Source organism: Chenopodium quinoa, unplaced genomic scaffold (assembly GCF_001683475.1).
Source record: "Chenopodium quinoa cultivar QQ74 unplaced genomic scaffold, ASM168347v1, whole genome shotgun sequence".
NCBI classification, from domain to species: Eukaryota; Viridiplantae; Streptophyta; class Magnoliopsida; order Caryophyllales; family Amaranthaceae; genus Chenopodium; species Chenopodium quinoa.
In genome coordinates, this window is record NW_018743919.1 from 2110527 (window position 1) to 2130381 (window position 19855).

General features: G+C 31.8%; 1 protein-coding gene across 1 annotated transcript; it reads left to right on the forward strand.

The window, feature by feature from the left end:
- The first annotated feature begins 7431 nt into the window (after positions 1 to 7431).
- On the forward strand, positions 7432 to 14529 carry LOC110687329 (homeobox-leucine zipper protein PROTODERMAL FACTOR 2-like). Its single transcript, XM_021863964.1, has 13 exons — positions 7432 to 7832; positions 8689 to 8732; positions 8960 to 9311; positions 9463 to 9580; positions 10340 to 10528; positions 10687 to 11139; positions 11226 to 11327; positions 11435 to 11635; positions 11753 to 11927; positions 12195 to 12466; positions 12864 to 12959; positions 13097 to 13498; positions 13905 to 14529. The coding sequence occupies exons 3-12, from the start codon at positions 9085 to 9087 to the stop codon at positions 13463 to 13465; spliced, it is 2202 nt and encodes a 733-aa protein (XP_021719656.1). The 5' UTR covers positions 7432 to 7832; positions 8689 to 8732; positions 8960 to 9084; the 3' UTR covers positions 13466 to 13498; positions 13905 to 14529.
- The last annotated feature ends 5326 nt before the right edge of the window (positions 14530 to 19855 follow it).

A 19855-nucleotide genomic window follows, 5' to 3' on the forward strand; every position in this document is an offset into this window, starting at 1 on the left:
AACAACCCGAAGGGTTTGTTTTGGAAGGACAAGAAGATAAGGTATGTAAATTGGTTAAGTCATTGTATGGACTTAAACAAGCACCAAAGCAGTGGCATCGGAAATTTGATGACACAATTTTGTCCTTTGGATTCAAAGTGAATCAAGCTGATAAGTGTATTTATAGCAAATTTGATGACAAAGGTCATGGTGTCATCATTTGTCTATATGTTGATGATATGCTTATCTTTGGTACAAGTCTACAACAAGTAGAATTGACCAAGGAATTCTTATCCTCATCTTTTCAGATGAAGGATTTGGGGGAGGCGGATGACATTTTGGGCATCAAGATTATAAGGGACAATGGAAGACTTATCTTAAGTCAATCTCATTATATTGAGAAAATGATCAAACGGTTTAATATGTTTGATAATTGGATCCTTGATGTATGCCATGACTAGTACAAGACCGGATATTGCATTGGCTGTGGGGAAACTAAGTAGATTTACTAGTAACCCGGGTGTACAACATTGGTTTGCAATAAGAAGGGTCTTGAGGTAACTTAAGGGTACGTTAGACTATGATCTAATTTATAGTGGATTTCCTTCAGTTTTAGAAGGTTATTCTGATGCAAGTTGGATCACTTACAAAGAGGATGACTCTTCTGTAAGTGGTTGGGTATTCATATTTGGGGGAGGTGCCATTTCATGGTCTTCCAAGAAACAAACTTGCATTGCGGATTCCACTATGGCAGCGGAGTTTATAGCTCTTGCTTCAGCTAGTAAGGATGTTGAGTGGTTAAGGAATCTCATGATAGAATTGTCTTTATTGCCAAAGCCAATGCCACCGGTGGCAATCCATTGTGATTCCAATTCGGCGTTGATAAAGGCTTATAGTCAAGTGTACAATGGTAAGTCTCGGCATATTTCACTTAGGCATAGCCTAGTGAAAGAGTTTATCAATGATGGGGTCATAAGTCTTGACTATGTTCCAACAAAGTTGAATTTGGTGGATTGCTTTACAAAGGCTATGCCAAAGCATTCCATCATATTTTCCATGAATGGAATGGGTTTATGTCCAAAAACACGAATTTGTGAAACCCAATCTAACGCTTGAAGAAACATCAAGTCTTAGATTCAATGTGGTTGAATTGCATTTTTGTTGTTTGACAACAATATTTGATGACCCATATTGCTATGTTACTTGTGATGTGTAAGGTAGCGTTTATTTAAAGTTCTCAAAGATTTAGAGTTGAAAAGCTCTAAATGAAGGTGTTTTATCACAAGGACACCATAACGTATATGAGAACCTACCTATATAAGTTCGAAGTTTAGCCGCTTCAAGAAGTCTAGATGGACATATAGACTTTGATGAACTTATGAAAGATACGGACACATGGCTGTATAAAAGTGTCAAGTGATGATTAATTCGATTTGTCTTGTGTGTACTTCACCTTCGAATGGTTGGATATATCCGTGTGATTCAATCCATACGGAAATCATGGGATATGATCATCGTTAAGTGTGTTGTACTAGGTGTCAATTCAATCCGTAGGGAAATTGACATTGATGCATAAGATGTGGCTAAGTGAATAGAAGTGGAGAATGTTTTAAAAGGTATACACTCTAAATGGGGGAGGATTGTTAGATGATTTAGAGTGTATGAGAGAATTGTGATCATTTAATTTATTTTGAATGATCTAGGGTCGCTGCTTAGCGCGCCCGTGCTGAGGTCTCGCGTGTGTCGCTGCTTAGCGCGCCCGCGCTGAGATCGCGCATAAACCGCGGACTATTCTGGATCCAAAGTTGATTTTGAGAAATCGGAATGGCGCGCCCGCACAGGCGCACGCGATATTGATCGCGCATAAACCGCGTACCCTACTGGATCAGAAGCAGAAATAGGCCGTAGAGGGACGCGCCCGCGTCGGTTTTGGCGCGCCCGTGCGGTGTTGGGTGGCGCGCCTGCGCTTCCTCGGTTTTCAGCCTGTTGTATGCGGTTATTTTCTTTGCTTTAAATTTCTTTCATTTTATCGAAAGAATATATAGTTTTTCAGAGACTGATTTTCTCCTATATTCTCTACTTTTTTCTCTCAATCTTCTTGCAAACTTTTGTGAGAAAAAACTCTTGAAATTTAGCCTTCTTAGTGAATTATTCATTGTATTTCGATTCTAGTACTAAGAACGAAATGTGCTGTCAATTGTATCTCAAAGAGAATTTCCGGTTTAACCCAAGTACCGTGTGGGGGAAATAAACCTCTTTAGGAAAGTGTATGCACGCCTTTAACAGTGTATCAAGGAACTAGTCTTACGGGATATCGGGATTCTCATGTTCATGTTCATTGTTCTCGGCTTGGAGGAAAGGCAAGTTTGATAAACTTCACATTAGTGTAGTCTTTGTAAATTTCTGTAATTTCTTAGACTTGGATTATACTTGATTGAAATACATTGTGTTGTATTTGATATTTACAATTACATTGTAATCATTTATTTTAGGTTTTGTTCCCACACATTATTATAAGTGTTTTCTTAGTGAAATCACTGTGAACCTAACATATAACAAGTTTAGTTACCGGTTGGGTATGAGGAATGATAGGCCACCTTAAAGTTGGGATTATTGAGAAATAATCCATAGTTGGGATTAATGAAAATAAATTGGTGAATGTTGGGATTAAAAAACAGTATTAATTATTATTATTATTATTATTATTATTATTATTATTATTATTATTATTATTATTATTATTATTATTATTATTATTATTTTAACATTTTTTTAGGATCTTGCTAACGAACGCCCCCGAGGCGTCAGATAAGCATTTAATACATTTCCTAAAGTGGTATTAATTTGGGAATGCATGCCAAAATACGCGTCGATCGGTGTAATTAATGTTCATTTGTATTTAATATTTCTATTTTTAGAGCTTATCCAACGCCCTGAGGCGTTCGTTAGCTTTTGCCCTTTTCTATATATATACAGAGTATTTTTTTTTATTATTTTTTATAGATAAAGCTAATACAACTATACAAGACACAAAACCATAAAGTAAAATCCACGGGTTCGTTTGGCATCACTATGGTTTTTCTTTTTTTTGGTTTTTTATTTTTCAAATTCATATGATATAATGTCATATAATGAATTTAAAATTAGTCAAATTTATTAAAATCATGTTAATTTTAAAAACTGACAACAGAAAAGTGAAAACACCTTTTTCCTATTTCCTGTTTTTTGTGTTTTTAGGAAAAAAAAAACGATGCCAAACAAACCCTACGGTAATTGATTATCCCTTGATTATTTTCTCTCTGCCTTTCTATCTTCCTTACTCATTATAAGTAGATATTCACATTCCTTAACCGTAGACAATGCGTGTCTTTAAACTAGGGTCCATAATTTCAAGCATACAAGAAATTTTCTAGAAATAGACTAGTACACAACTTATAAAAATTAGAAAAATTAACAAATATATTAATACATTTTTATACAATGCGTCAACTTATTTTTTCATGAATAATCTTGTAAAAGGTATATATAGTTAATTACTTGATTACTAAAACAAGCAATTCCTAAACTCTCTCTATATAAAAGGGCCCTTACATTAAAAGTAAAGAAAAAATTAAACAAAAAAATTGAAAGTAAGAAATTTTGCGAACCCAATTAAACTGACAACGGCATACTTCACTTACTTCTAATTGTTACTATTGGGCAAAGTTTTCCTAGGTGAAGCACAAACGTACAATAAAAGGTTACATTTATGCCTTCAACAGAATCAACACTAATGAATTAAAGGTAATCAATTAATCATAGACCTTTTGAATTACATAATCTTTTTATGTTAAGCAATTTAATCAATCAAAATAACAACGAACCAAAAACCGAATAGGCACAAAAAAAAAAAATTAAAAAAAATAAATAAATAAATAAAAACCCGTCAAATAGAAGTGGTATATAAGACTTTAATTTTTTTTTTTTTTGAAATAAAAAGACTTAAATTAAATTCCTTATATATGGACATCTACATAGATCATATATATCCTTCATACACTTAATTTTATCTACATGATGCTCCAAACTCGTTTCATTGTGTCGGTTTAACCCCCTTTAATTAATTCGATAAATTCTTATTAGGCTTTCCTTAATTTCTCTACGAATTCCTAATTTTCTCAAACCTCTACCATACCTTTCTTAACCGTGCATCCATGTATGCTAAAATGAACTTACTAGCAAATTTTTCTTCTCATTGCATCCTTAAAATTTACAACTCCTACTTTATGTCAAAATCTACGTTCATAATTTTATTTCTCAAAGTGTTTTCACACTCCCATTAGCCCCATATTATCATACATACATCTGCTAGCTAGCAACTCCAATCTTTTTCTTAATGCATTTACTCCTTACATGTACTCCAATTTAAGTCTTATTCATAAAGGTTTATTTACATAATCAATCATCTCCATCCCAATTAATATACTAATTGATATACTTTTTTGGTCGGACCTTTTTCTATCAATTGCTTAATCTTTATTGTCTTATGGGTACAAATTGTCTAATACAAAATATATACTTGGAATGAACATATATTTGTAAAAGGGTCACATGGATGATTGAGACCAAAGTTATAGATTTATGATTTGAAATTTCCATGAAAATAAGAATGAACATTTAATACATGAATTAAATCAAATTTCAATATCTCTACTCGCTTTATGTTCTTATAGTACATGAGATCATGCCAAAGTTTCACAATTAATGAATCACAAATTCACAGCCATACAAATTTTTCCTCAGAAATTATCGGAGTAAATTTTTTATTTTTTTTTTCTAAATTACAGAGTTCCAGTTAGTAAATGATGTAGTCTCTCTCAGTTGATTTACGCGTATTATCAATTTGTAAATTAAAACTCACTTGGCAATAACTTATTCATTCAAGAAAATGAGATTTTATTTTTCTTACTATAATATAATTGCGACTATTCTAGATTGCGTTCTAGTCTCTACTTTGATTAAAAAAAAGAAAAAAAAAAATCTTTGTATATACTATATAGAGTACCTTTTTTGCGTGTATATATATATATATATATATATGTATATACGTATATGTATATAAATACATATACATATACATATATATATATATATATATATATATATATATATATATATATATAATCACCAAAACAAAACGTTGCTGACGTCATCACTGTCCACATGTCACTCACATAATAAATTTTTTCCCGCCTAAATGTAAGGATAATGTCATTTTTTTTTGGAGCTATATGTAACATTTTGAAATTTGAATATTAGAAGCTTCTACATTACAACTACAACCTATCGATTTATCTTTAAAAAATGAAACAAATGTAAATAGCACACTAATAAATGGACTCCTACATTGAAATATGTATTAGGCGACGTTGAACAGGTATTATATCATAATTTTGATGAAAATCTAAAACTATAAAATTACAAATATTTTTGTACAAGGTGCATAATTCTTATTTATATTTATCCATTATTTTTAAATGTACAAATTATAAAAATAGATTTTATATAAACCGTGCATCGCGCGGGTTCTAACCTAGTATACATACATATATATATATATATATATATATATATATATATATATATATATATATATATATATATATATATATATATATATATATATCTAAACAAAACTCAACAAGAAAATTATTTCCTAGTTAATTGAGTATATCTTTTGTATACATATACTTTCTTTATATGTATATGCATCGAATATCTACGGAAAAAAAAAGGAAAAAAAAAAACACTCAATGAGAAAATTATTTTCCAATTAATTGAGAAGTACTCTGTATATTTTTTATTTTATAGGTAGGTGTATCCTGCATTTTTGTAGGATGATTCAGAAACAAATTTCATCATTTGTCCCTAACCGACTTATAAATGAAAACCTTATTCTGCACAAACAACTATAAATATTGAAAAATTTTGTTAGACAAATATACTAAAGAAATTATAAAGCTTATTTTCATAAAATAAAAAATAATAAAAAGCATTTTAGGACAGTTTTATGATTCAAATTGACTAATAAATCTGGCTGATACTTTTCTTTATATAGAGAAAGAAGGATAAGTTATCATATCTTAATTATTAGGTGTAAATCAGATCTTAATTCTATGCCATAATATTCGGGTGTGTTTTTTCCTCTCTCTTATAGTCTAAAATAAAACTTTGTACCGATCTATATCTCTATTTTTCTACGATTTCTAATATATATTGGAATTATCATAGAGTGGTATACTCAAGGTGACAACTGCATGTATAAGTGTACTATACGTGTTGTTACTTGCCCACATAACCTTGTAAACTAAAAATTACATCATCGTCTGATTTAAAATATTATTTTCTCTATATGGAATAATATATACGCAATATCAGTGTTGTTTAATTTTCTCTTTCTAACGTAATTACTGTAACAAATCTTGAAATTCACGTGCTAATATTGAACAAACCATGAAATTCAATCATAAATGAGATAAAATTCGTTTTTAATGAAAGTATTTTGTCAAAATTTTAACCATATAATGTATTTAATAGATATTTAATAATACACGTGACTATACATCTTAATATACGTGACTGTATATCTTAATTAACCTAGTGATGAGCGTATTGTTCATTACTTCGTAGTATGTAGACAAGTAGACAACCTTAATGGTTCATTATACTTTGTAAGTCCATTCTACATAATCATCATCAAGAAATACTCCGTATATTGGTTCCATAAACTTACTACACGTTGAATACGCACATCTTTTTCCATGATACATGTCATTCTAACCTAGTAAGTTTTGATATTTTTGTTATTTAAAAAAAAAAAAAACTAATTTAGAGGAGAAATAAAGGGGCATCAGACCCGGCCCGAACGGGTTATGCTTCAGCAATACATATTTCAAACCAAACAAAGAAAATCAAAATAGAGCCACATGGTAATAATGCACAGATTAGGGAAAGAAAGAGAGAGAAAAAGGAGGAAGTTGAGGAAAAAGGCTTTGAAAAAGGAGGGATAATTCATCGTTGAAAAAACCAAATTTAAAAAAAAACACTTCATCAAAGGGCAGTCAAAAGTCAATATGATTTCCCAAAATAAAAAAAAAAACAAAAAAAAAAAACGTAAAATTAATTGGAAATGGAACTAATTTTGTTTATGTTGCATGCTCTCCACAACAAACTTATACAATAACAAGAAAATTGATACACCCAAAATCATTCAACGTATTGTACAATCCCTCCGTCTCTAAAAATTCTGGTAATTCATATTAATCTTACATTTTTTACTGTCATTATTTTTTAAAAATACAGTATTGTTTTTCCTTCAAAGGTGATTATTATCTCACGTAAAAAGTCATTACGGGAATAACAATATTTAGAGACAGAAGGAGTAGTATTCTGTATACATATATGAGACGATGCAATTATCGTCAGAACCGGAAGAACGTTAAGAGACGGGGTTTATATTTTTTTTTTTTTTTTTAAAAAAAAGGGTGGAAGGGATATTTCTTTCTCTTTCTTACAATCTCTCTCCAAAGCAATAGCAATAAGAGCACCTTACCCTCTCACCCCCACCACCATAAATGCAGTTTACAACCTCCCCTCATTTCTCTCTCCTCAAAAACTCCATACGCTCTTTGCAATTACTCCTCTTTCTGCCACTTCCCTTCTCCACCTGTTCCCTACCCTTCTCCCTTCTCTTCTCCTTCTCTCTCTAAAATCCATAAACCTCACTCTTCTCCTTTCTCTCTCTATCTCTAAAACACTCATAACATTCAACTTTCTACCTCACCAATCTCCGAATCCAGATCCAACTCGACTCCGTAAGTTTCTCATTTCCCTCTTTTCTCTTTGTTATATCTCCGTCGGTCTGATATGTATGTCCGTCAAAGTGTTAACTCCTTCTTTGTGTATGTGTATGCGCGCATGTATCCGAAACCAAATTTTTCTTAAAACAACAAATGCCCTAGATGGCTAGAAATCTTTTTTATATATATATTTTTTATAAGATTGATTTTTGTAAAGAAATTTCATTTTAGTTTTTTGGTAATAATAATGATAATCCATGTTTGACGTTCAAAACCTTAATGTGAACCATATTTTCCGTTATGTTTTTATTTTTTCAAGGAGAGTTGAAAAGGCGTGATCTTCGTTGGCGTTATAATCTGTGTCAAAAAATAAATTTATTTTTTTTAATAAAAAAAAAAAGGTGAGCTAATTTGGAATTAGTAGTATATGTCAAAGCCACCTTTTCACACTGTCAACCCTCATTTCTCTAAATACATTTCATTTTTTTTTATATTTTAATTATTATTGTTACCTTATAAAAAAATTATTAATTTACGTTTAGAATGTCGCGTAAATAAAGGTAAAATAAATTAATTATTTATAATTAGAGAGATAAAATAATGTCTATAAATATTTTCTCTCTCATCTTAAGACAATAGTCAAAGGGTAATTGACTTACAAAACCAGAAACCACCCCCACGAGTCAATCTAGTAGAGAGCTTAAGTCACCTCTCAGAAAATTTACAGATGAGAGAGAATTTTTCTTAATTTTTTTTTCACTAAAAGACAAATTTTTCTAGGGTTTTTTTTTTTAGTTTAGTGTACTATAAATATATAGTTTAATTAATCTTTCTTTTTTTAATTTTGTTGTAATTTATTTGGGTTTTGTAGATCGGAAAATGGATGAAGTGAAGAAGGATCTGGATTATTATCAGGTGAAATATTTGTTTTAATTTTTATTTTTTGTTATCTTAATTTTTTTTAATAAAAAATATTGTTATTTCCTAAAGTTTGGTTTATATAATTTTCCATAGTGAGTTAGTTTTGTACATCAACTTTCCCTCATCTATAAGAAATCATTTTTTACTAAAACTAGAAAATTATCACATTTCATGATTTTTTATTATATTATTTTTGGATGTTTTTGTTTATATATATGTAGATGTTGTAAGAAGGTAGACTATCAGCAAAAACAAAAGGGAGGAAATTTAGAAGACGGAAAAATAATCAAGGGTGAAGGAAAATTATTATTATTATTAGGGAAAAATACAAAAAAAAAAAAAAAAAATGTTTCAGCCAAATATGTTTGAGACACACCACCAGTTGCTAGACATGTCTGGGCATAAAACTCCGGATAGCGAGTTAGGGAAGATGAGGGATGACGAATTCGAAAGCAGTAGATCCGCTACCGAGAATCTGGAGGGGCTTTCGGGCGATGATCAGGATCCGAATCAACGGCCGAAGAAGAAGCGTTACCACCGTCATACTCAACACCAGATTCAAGAGATGGAAAAGTAATTTTTTTTTTTTTTTTTTTTTTTTTTTTTTTTTTTTTTTGTAACTTTTAGTTTTATTTTCAAGTTAATTTTATTGGATGGTTTGTTATTTTGTTTTTTTTTTTGGTAACATACTAATTAATCTGTTTTTTTGGGTGCGAAATTGAAGTTTTTTTAAGGAATGCCCTCATCCGGATGATAAGCAAAGGAAGGAGTTAAGCCGTAGATTGTCATTGGAGCCTTTACAAGTCAAGTTTTGGTTTCAAAATAAGCGCACTCAAATGAAGGTATATTCATACATATTACTCCTTTCCTCCCACGATTTTAGCCATCTATATAGTTTACAACTCAATTCACCAAATGATAAACCAATAACATGATTAATTTTGTTAATAAGCAATTAACAATTGCCTAATCTCTAAGTGAATTGTCGTAGAGCCCTCATTTAGCCTAATACTTTGGTCGAATCCTTGATACTATCCTAAACCATGACATGAAAATGTGTAATGGATTATTTCATAATTCATAAAGCTTAATTCTGCCTTTTTATTAGATTTACATGCTCATTTTAATTATAATTCCTAGGATTAGCTAGCTAACAACTTATGAAGTGACTATTGAGGTAAATCTCCACTTGTGAAAGTAACTGTCAGATTAATTTGTTAGTCATTGTTATTACATACTCATATAGCAAAGTTTTTATTTAGTAATGCATTATATGCTTTTGGTTAATGATAATGCTATCGCGAAAGGGACAATATATAGCCATTAATTGATCGCCGAACTTCTTAATTTCATTGTAATATGTCAATTTTCATTAACATTTGTCTGCTTTAATGAAGTATTTATGTAATGCACTCCACAACCTTGCTTCCTAGGTGCTACACAATTTAATAGTCTCTTTTATGGTTCCTTTAACCAAATTAATTAACATATTAATAATTTTTCATGATAGGAAGTCGTAATATATATTAATAATCTCTTATATGGTTTTTCCTAACTAATTTAATTAATTAATTTTCGTCCATTAATTTCCATGATTTTAGGCCCAACATGAACGATCAGAGAACCAGCAACTTCGAAATGAGAATGAAAAACTTCGAGCTGACAACATAAGGTTCAAGGAAGCCCTAAGCAATGCTACTTGTCCCAACTGTGGAGGGCCAGCCGCGATTGGTGAGATGTCATTTGATGAGCAACAACTCAGGATCGAGAATGCTCGACTTAGAGAAGAGGTATTATTCCCTTGATCACATGTATAAACATTCATTTAAACAAATGTTTTTGGCTATAATATATTTTTTACTAAGTTATGAACTTTATGGTACATGATTATTAATACATCTTTAATTCAATATTGTACTTATGCTTCTTTTTCGACGAATTGTTACAGATTGATAGGATATCAGGCATAGCAGCTAAATACGTAGGAAAGCCCTTAGTGACTTACCCTCATCTTCAAAATCAAGGGCTACAACCTTCGCGCTCCTCTCTTGATCTTGGAGTTGGGAGCTATGGTCCGCAATCAGGCATGGTAGGGGACATTTACGGCTCAGCTGGAGACCTCATACGATCAGTAGCCCCACCTACAGAGGCAGATAAACCCATGATCATTGAGCTGGCAGTTGCGGCAATGGAGGAACTTATTAGGATGGCTCAAGCAGGTGACCCCTTGTGGATTCCTAGCGCTGATAACTCAACTGAAATCCTTAATGAAGAGGAGTATTTCCGGAACTTCCCTCGTGGGATTGGACCTATGCCTTTAGGCTTGAAATCGGAGGCCTCAAGAGACTCCGCTGTTGTTATTATGAATCACATGAACTTGGTTGAAATTCTCATGGATGTGGTAAGATTATGATTGTAAACATTTAAAAAATGGTTTAATTTAGGCTTTTTTGTGAAATGGACTAATCGAGTTTTTCTTGTAATTAGAATCAATGGTCATGTGTGTTCTCTGGGATTGTTTCAAGAGCAATGACCTTAGAAGTTTTATCAACTGGAGTCGCTGGAAATTACAATGGAGCTTTGCAAGTGGTAAGCAATTATATATTAACCTATTTTCGAGTAAGTTTTATTATATATTCACAAGTAATTTTAATCATGGCATACATAATTTATCAACTGTTTGTGATTAATCACAGATGACAGCTGAATTTCAAGTCCCTTCACCTCTTGTTCCCACTCGCGAGAACTACTTTGTGAGGTATTGTAAGCAACATGGGGACAGTACTTGGGCAGTGGTTGATGTTTCGTTGGATGGTTTACGCCCTAGCCCAATTCCAAGGTGCCGTAGAAGGCCATCCGGTTGCCTAATACAAGAGTTGCCCAATGGTTACTCTAAGGTAATGAATGAACAAAAACCCTTTATGTATACTGTTATTAAGATTATATTTTTCTTGTCTAATTAATTATTTTGTTAGCAACTTGTACTTGTTTTGATTTGGATGTGATTTCTTAAGGTGATGTGGGTTGAACATGTTGAAGTGGATGATCGAGCTGTGCACAACATATATAGGGCACTCGTAAATTCAGGGCTAGCTTTCGGGGCTAAACGTTGGGTATCAGCATTGGATAGGCAATGTGAAAGGCTTGCTAGTGTCATGGCTAGCAACATGCCTGCAGGAGAGGGTGGTGGTAATAACTTATTTTTTTCTAATTCGTTTGAAACATTGCAATTCTTTTCTTTCGAAATAATTAAAATCCTTTAATTTGTCTCACTTGTTATGTATCACTTTTATGCTCACTTATTTTGGATCATGTTCAAAATTGGGACCAAATAAAAAGATCATTCTCTTAATATAAAGTGGGATGTTTTTCTCATATGATTTTGAAAGTTTTTACACCAAAAAATTAAACATTCATTTTTTATTGACCTTTTTTATTTTTTTGAATTTTTGGTAGTTATTACAAGTCCAGAAGGGAGGAAAAGTATGCTGAAGCTAGCAGAGAGGATGGTAATGAGCTTTTGTGCTGGAGTTGGAGCCTCTACAGCCCACACATGGACAACATTATCAGGGAGTGGTGCTGATGATGTTCGAGTGATGACTCGAAAGAGCATGGATGACCCTGGTAGACCCCCAGGCATTGTTCTTAGTGCTGCTACTTCTTTCTGGATGCCTGTTTCTCCTAAACGAGTCTTCGATTTCCTGCGTGATGAGAACTCTAGGAGTGAGGTATGTACATGCACAATACAACACCCTAGAGCCCATTTGGGTAGCTCAACTAAGCTTTACCAGTTTCTAATTAAGAAAAAAAAAAAAGAACAATACAACACCCTAGATATTAATGTAACATTGTAAGAATTACACATCAAGTTGAATATTTGAGGCTTAATTTCGTTGCAGTCTTTTTAATTCATTTTAAGAGTATACATGTAGACCAAAATAATTTACATAAACATCTATGTACATTGCTAGGGTTTCAGTTGATCAGACACTAATTATTCTCACAAATCTCTCAAAATAATTGATTTTTTGATTAACTATAACATAAAAACTAGTTAATTTTTGTTACAAAGTTATATTATTGCATAATTAGCTAAACTAATCTTTTATTGTCTACTTTATGCAGTGGGATATCCTCTCTAATGGAGGACTAGTCCAAGAGATGGCTCACATAGCCAACGGTCGTGATCCAGGGAACTGTGTTTCGCTATTAAGAGTGAATGTAAGTGTACTAGTTTGTTAATCAATATTGTCTTTAATATCCTAATCCTAACTTATATGTACCAAATTTAATGAAACAATAAGTTATAAATCAATTGTTTTGTGACATAAATATTAATTTGGGGGTGTGAAATGTAGAGTGCAAATTCAAGCCAGAGCAACATGCTAATACTCCAAGAGAGCAGCACAGACCCAACAGGCTCCTATGTAATTTATGCACCAGTTGATATCGTCGCAATGAATGTGGTCTTAAACGGTGGGGATCCAGACTACGTTGCACTCTTGCCATCAGGCTTTGCCATACTTCCTGATGGTCCAGTAGGAGCACATGGTGGCGGTCCCTTGGAGGTCGGCTCAGGGGGTTCGTTGCTAACCGTTGCATTCCAAATCCTAGTTGATTCGGTTCCTACAGCCAAGCTCTCCTTGGGGTCTGTTGCTACTGTTAATAGTTTGATTAAGTGCACTGTGGAAAGGATAAAGGCTGCTGTTGCTTGTGAGAACCCTTGATCAAACAACTTGGTTGGCATGCTTTTGTTGATGGTAAGCCAATATAATTATCAAATTCGCGGTTATTCTAGTCTTATTAGGACATAATGATGATGTTTTTGAACATTTACATTTACATAATTCGTTTCATTATATAATACCTTGAGAGTTGAGATAATTTTCTATAAAAATATGCTAGTGAAAGTTATTAAAGTCAAAATGAGCTAGCTAGGTTTGACTGTCAAAATTGAATGTGACCTATTATTGATTTATTATCGAAACGGAATTTATGATTCTGTATTGTCATTAACTACATGTACGTGTTATAATAATGTATACCATACCAAAGCATTATTGCATCATTAACTTCTTTTCGACGAGTAATAAAGATTTGTAAGATTGTCGACTATTTTAAGTGATTGCGACTTACTCTCGTTTAAATTGGTTTATGTTTTTGCAGTAAGCTTAATTAGTAGAGGACCGGAACACAATATTAAGCAAAGAAGGGGAGTGTATGTGTTTACAACTTTTGTGATTTTACAGTATGATGATGAATGGAGGAAGTCAAGAACGCACCTTTTGTTGATCCTTGGAATGGTGAATGCATGCATGTAATTTCATAATAGAAAGGAATTCAAAAGATCGAACTATCTCGATTCAAAGGAACCTATATCATCAATGGCTAGCTACCATTACAAGGGAATTGGGTTCGGGTATTGACTTCGCCAAAAATAGTCAGTAAAACAAAGGTATATGGACTCGAAAATATCCATGGATGATCATAAGCATTTCCCCTTGTCCTCCCTTAAATTAAATTGACTGTTTTTGTTGCAAGTGATTATGGCAAAATTAAAGCCAAGTTAACTTGAGACTTTTAGAAAAAACCTTGTTGCATAAGAGTGTTTTGATAAATTAATTAGGCTGATCATCTCCCCTTCTTCAATCTTGATCAAGTGTTTGTTATGTTCTTTAATTTCTTGTTTAAGATTAATGTAGGACTTTTTTCACCTTTTTTTTAAAAAAAAAACTGACTTTTTGTATTTTGTGTGCTTTTCTAAAGGATAATATTGCAAATTTGTGTTTCATTTCTTTGAAACCTAGCTAAGGTTTTGTAGCCGAAATTGTTTAGGATATGTTGGCAAGAATAGTTTATGATTACAAAAGTTTTCTTAGAAATTACTATGTCAATAAATTTGGAGATAAATTTGTGGTATTGTTTTTTGATAATTTGGATAGAATTAAAAAAGCATTCCTTTGAATTGGAATTAATTGTCATATTGTAATACGGAGTAACTTATATACTCATCATTATTTGACTAATATAGTGTCAATAATCATAGTTTTTCTCGATCTTGTTGTCACTCCTATAACTAGTGTCATGAGAAGTAACTATTTTCCTTAAGAAATATGGTAATTTTTCTATTTATTATTACTACGAGTAGTAAAATAAGTACACTTGAAAGACAAATATGGACAGGCAGTAAGTTAAATTTTACCATTTGATCAAACAAACTGTACCCATTAAAAAAAAATAATCAATTGTGCATTTTTATACGATTTAAATGAATGCTTTGGCATGAGTCAGCAATCTTAAACTAAGCTAGATTGATGTTCAAAGGGCGAAAATTTTCTTAATAATAAACATACATATTAAATAGTGAGTTAACTATTGAATAACTTATAGTTATGGCACAACATATGGCAACAAAAAAAATGATGGAATTGATTTAAATTACATCAGAAAATCTCAGCTGAGTTAAATGTGTTGTGCTGAAAATGGTAAATCTTGTAGCTGTCTGGTAAGTTATCCCTAGGATGTTATCAAATTTGGTGGTAAATAAATTTGTATTGGAAATAACTAACATCATGTGGGTTGCAAGCTAAGTTAACTTAGTACAACAAATTTATGTTATCGTATACTACTGGTCTACTACTACTAAATTAAACCATGCATCATCTGAAATTTCATTCTTAACAAACTATACTATATAGAGCAATTTCAACTATTTCATCCTAGATACATAATATATATCTCGTATTTCATAATCAACTCGTTTAATAACTCATGAACAAACTTTTAATATATTTGTAACTCGTGGGGAAAAAAAGTCTCACAGACAGGATCATCTATGGTCTTTATTTTTCACTAATTTCTATGATTTGAGTTATTGTTAAGGATAAATTTGTATAATAAGGGTAGAATATAATAAGAGGGTAAAAACATAAAAGTCAATTTGTATAATAGAAAAATGTTGTCTTCCTAGAATCCCAGTACAAGAGCTAGGGTTTGAAGATCATGATCATCATTACTCAAAGTCAAACAAAAAGGCAAAATACACAAATTTCAAGAAAATAATCTTGGTCCTACCAACTACCACTCATTTCAAAAACAAAAAACAAAAATTGATAAAAGGAAAAAGGTGAAAAATGTACCTTAAGGTAAAAAAATTCAATAGCTGGAATGCTGGATAATGTATGGAACATGCAACGTAACCGCGTAGAATTAAATAGGGTAAGAAGAGAGAGAAAATGATAGTTTTGCAATTGCATTTACAGGTACAACTTACATACATAAACCTAGCAGACTGTCTCTTTGACAGACCTTTTATAGTTTGTTCAGTTTCAGAGCAGTAGCCACCTTCCTACATTTACTTTTTCTTTTTTCTTTTTTTTTTGTGGGGGGGGGGGGGTAAAAATAATTTAAAATAAGTTTGGACCAAAATATATGCCAACCAACCAATTGTAGTAGTTTTCATAAAGAAGTCATGAATGTAATTAATACTTCTAGTTTGTTAAAAAAAAAAAAAAAAAAAAAATTCAATTATGGTAGACAATGATATATAATGCCCTTAGGTTGTATTAGTTGCATATAACCATTGAATAATACTTCTTTTTTTTTTTTCCAAATTGTATTCCTTGTGCCTCAATTTGATTATTACTTGAAGGTTTGCATAAAGTTTTAGATGATATATTCATTATATTGTCATTTGTTTATCAATTGTATTTTAATCAAATAGTAGTAGATGTGGTGAAAGAATGTGGAAGATTATTTTAATTTAATGAGAAGATATTATACATAACTTTTGGTAGTGGGAAGAGAGCGAGGGAGAATGAAATATGTAATGACTAATGAGTCTATATTCTATGCCATTAAAGGAAGTGTGACAACTAAACTTGGACAAACAAAAAAGAAAAGTAGATAGTTAAATTATGGAGGGAGTGGAAATTTAGAATTTATGATAAAACTGTACGTCAAGTAATCCTATTAATTGCTTAATACGAAGTAACTCTTTATTATTAATTTTTTAATATGCTTATATAGTTATATACTTGCAAAGTTGCAATTATTATTTTATTATTTTTTAATTAATCATGTTTTTGGTTTAATCGATCTTTTGATCATGTAAAAAGATGAATATCAAAAATTCTCGTGAGTTTGTATTTGTTGTAGACTTGTAGTGAATCACTAGTGATAATGAAGGCGATTGTTTTTGGGTAAGTGTTGGGTTGTAATTGATGAAATTACAGTTGATATTACATTTTTTTTTTAGTTTTTGTTGATTGTTCGTACATTTGTATAACTTCATAAATGAATGATGAAATTATTTAACTAGAAGACAATGCTCCTAGAGAGGCCCTATGTCATCCAATACACTTTTTTTTTTAGTAAATGTTGTAATTGCGATAGTACATGTCCCTGGATAGACTATTTGATTCAAACTTGAACTACGTCAAACAAGATAATTTTATTTTTTATAAAATATAAACAAACTTTGACGCGAGCTGGCTTGTTGTGATTAAATATATTATGTGACTAACATTATTGGAATTTCATAAAAATTACGTTTAATTTAAGTAGATTCTAATATGACTGGATTAGATTGAATAAAAAATATACATAACTAATATGATCCAAACCCAAAATCTCAAGTGAAATAACTTGGATTGATTTCCATCTTTAGAAAAGTTTGTTATCATATAAATAACTTATTAAAAGCTCTGAAAAGATACCTAGCTCGAGGTCAATTATTTGATTTAAACCGTACATGAGTTGTGTATAAAACCAGAAAATTTTATTATCAATTGAACAACATTTAGACAACCCTACTTATTGTACACCAGACATAATTGATATATGAATTATTATGAATAGAGTATTTTCCTGAAAGTTTGACCATAAATAGATTTAAATATCATACGATTTAAATTGATCCCAAATCGAATCAAATAATGTTCTCAAACTAAGTTTACATTCACATAAGTAGTCTAACTTATCGAAAGAGCTTACAAAATTAATGGGAACGTTTGGCCATAAAAACAATAATCAACAATATAGGCCACCTTAACCATGCCATAAGTCTTGCTGGTGGGTCAAAATCCAAAGCTCAAGTAAATGTATGTACATGTATATGTAGACAAATATCATTTTTTTTGTTGGTGCAAAAGACAAATTTCATATTAATTGCTTGCTTCCAAATAAAAACATCCTTAAGTTCTTAAGGTTGCTAGACTAGATTACTAGGTATATATCCTTAACTTATGATTGTACGAACCTCTTAAAATGCCCACAAAAGAACTATGGGATCAACTTGATTCTCATTGCATTGCTCTTTTAAGAGCTTCAGTCAGGGCCAACAACTTTGTTCAAACTGCAAACGTGCAAGTTAAGCCCATATTGCGATTGCTTTCTTTATTCACAGCCTCGATCTATTATATATACATTATTAAATCCAAGTTTATTTCTTGCTCATCGAAAAAAATGCAATATATTTGTTTGCTCATTTTGAACGAATCCAATCTGTAGAAGTAGAAAATTAGTCTTGTTTTAGACTGATTGCTACGTACAACTCGTGTATTACAATTTTAGGGGTTATTACTTAATTGATTATAATATACCCATATTATAATTAGGTCACTGATAGACTTGTCGAGCACCTAACAAAAATAAACCTAACTAGGCCACTAACTATGTAGAAGGGCGCAAGTAAGGGTTGGATCCCAAGAGACTATGGTTTAACCAATTATAACGACTCAAGCAATTACTAAGCAAGAAATCAATTCGAATAATACTAACTAATTAACTAAATAGCACAATTATTCCAAATAATAAGAGAAAATCGATAATAAAAACATCCAAGATCAAGCATTACCACGAATATAATCAATGCATAGTCATTCTACCCCTAACATATAATACAACCAAAAAGAGGAAAAGTAATCCTTAGAAAATACCAAAGGTCTCTCTCGAGTTATCAATGACTTCCCTTATCACAATCAAGCCTACTCTCGTGGAATTATGCAAATTAGAGACATTAAACACATTACTTAGCTTCCTAATCATTCATTCAACTACTCTCGTGATGAACTTCAAACTCTTAAATGATTTATTCAAACCCGTTAGAATTCAACTCTCGTTGTGATAAAAACAATGGATTAATAACAATACTAATTATTTCTAATCTAGTATTGGCATAAGCACAATCAATCAAGCATGTCAATTGCAATTATCATTAAAGAATTTACATAAATAATTCATGCATCAATCATATTCGGGTTCCGCTAGATCTTAGAATAAGAAAACTACTCACTCATGATAACAAAAATAATAACAAGAATCAAAGAAAACATAATTAATAATTAAAGAAATAAAATAGAGTAATAAAGTACCGAATCTTGAATTGCAATGGAAACTAAGTTCTAGAGAAAAAACTAGGTCTAAGAGTTCATCTCCTAAACTAAGGAAATAAAGAAGTATTTATACTCAAATAGAAAAACCTACACAAAAGATAGAAATTATCTTAAACTTCCTAAAATATGCGCCCGGGCACGGACATGCCAAAATGAGGCACGGACGTGCCTCACCGCACCATCTAAGTCTTCTTCGTTGGGGCACGGACGTGCCTGCATTAAGCTCCTTGACATCCTTCGTAAAGGCACGGGTGTGCCCCCTACCAAAATTGAGGCAATAACTTTACAAACTTTTTCATCAATGAGGCACGGACGTGCTTGGAATTGGCACGGATGTGCCTGCACAGCATCGCGCTTCACTCACATCCACACGTCCATGCCCGCACAAAGGCATGTACACCCTGTTCGGGCACGGACGTGCCTCCAACGAGCATGGACATGCCTGGGAATATTTCTTCTTTTCTTGGCTTCTTCACTTCCTTTCTTGACTAGGCACGTCCATGCCTTATCCAACATGGACGTGCTTGACTTGAAAAGTACTCCAACTGAACTTAGCTTCGATCGTTGACCTTAGTGAGACTCGATTTAGATTCGCAACCATTATATATTCTCCAAATTAGCTCCGTTTTTCCTAAAATACATCAAAAATAACAAAACTACCCATAAAAGCATAAAGTCATTGCAACTAAACCAAATCAAGCCAAAATGAACCAAAATCAACTA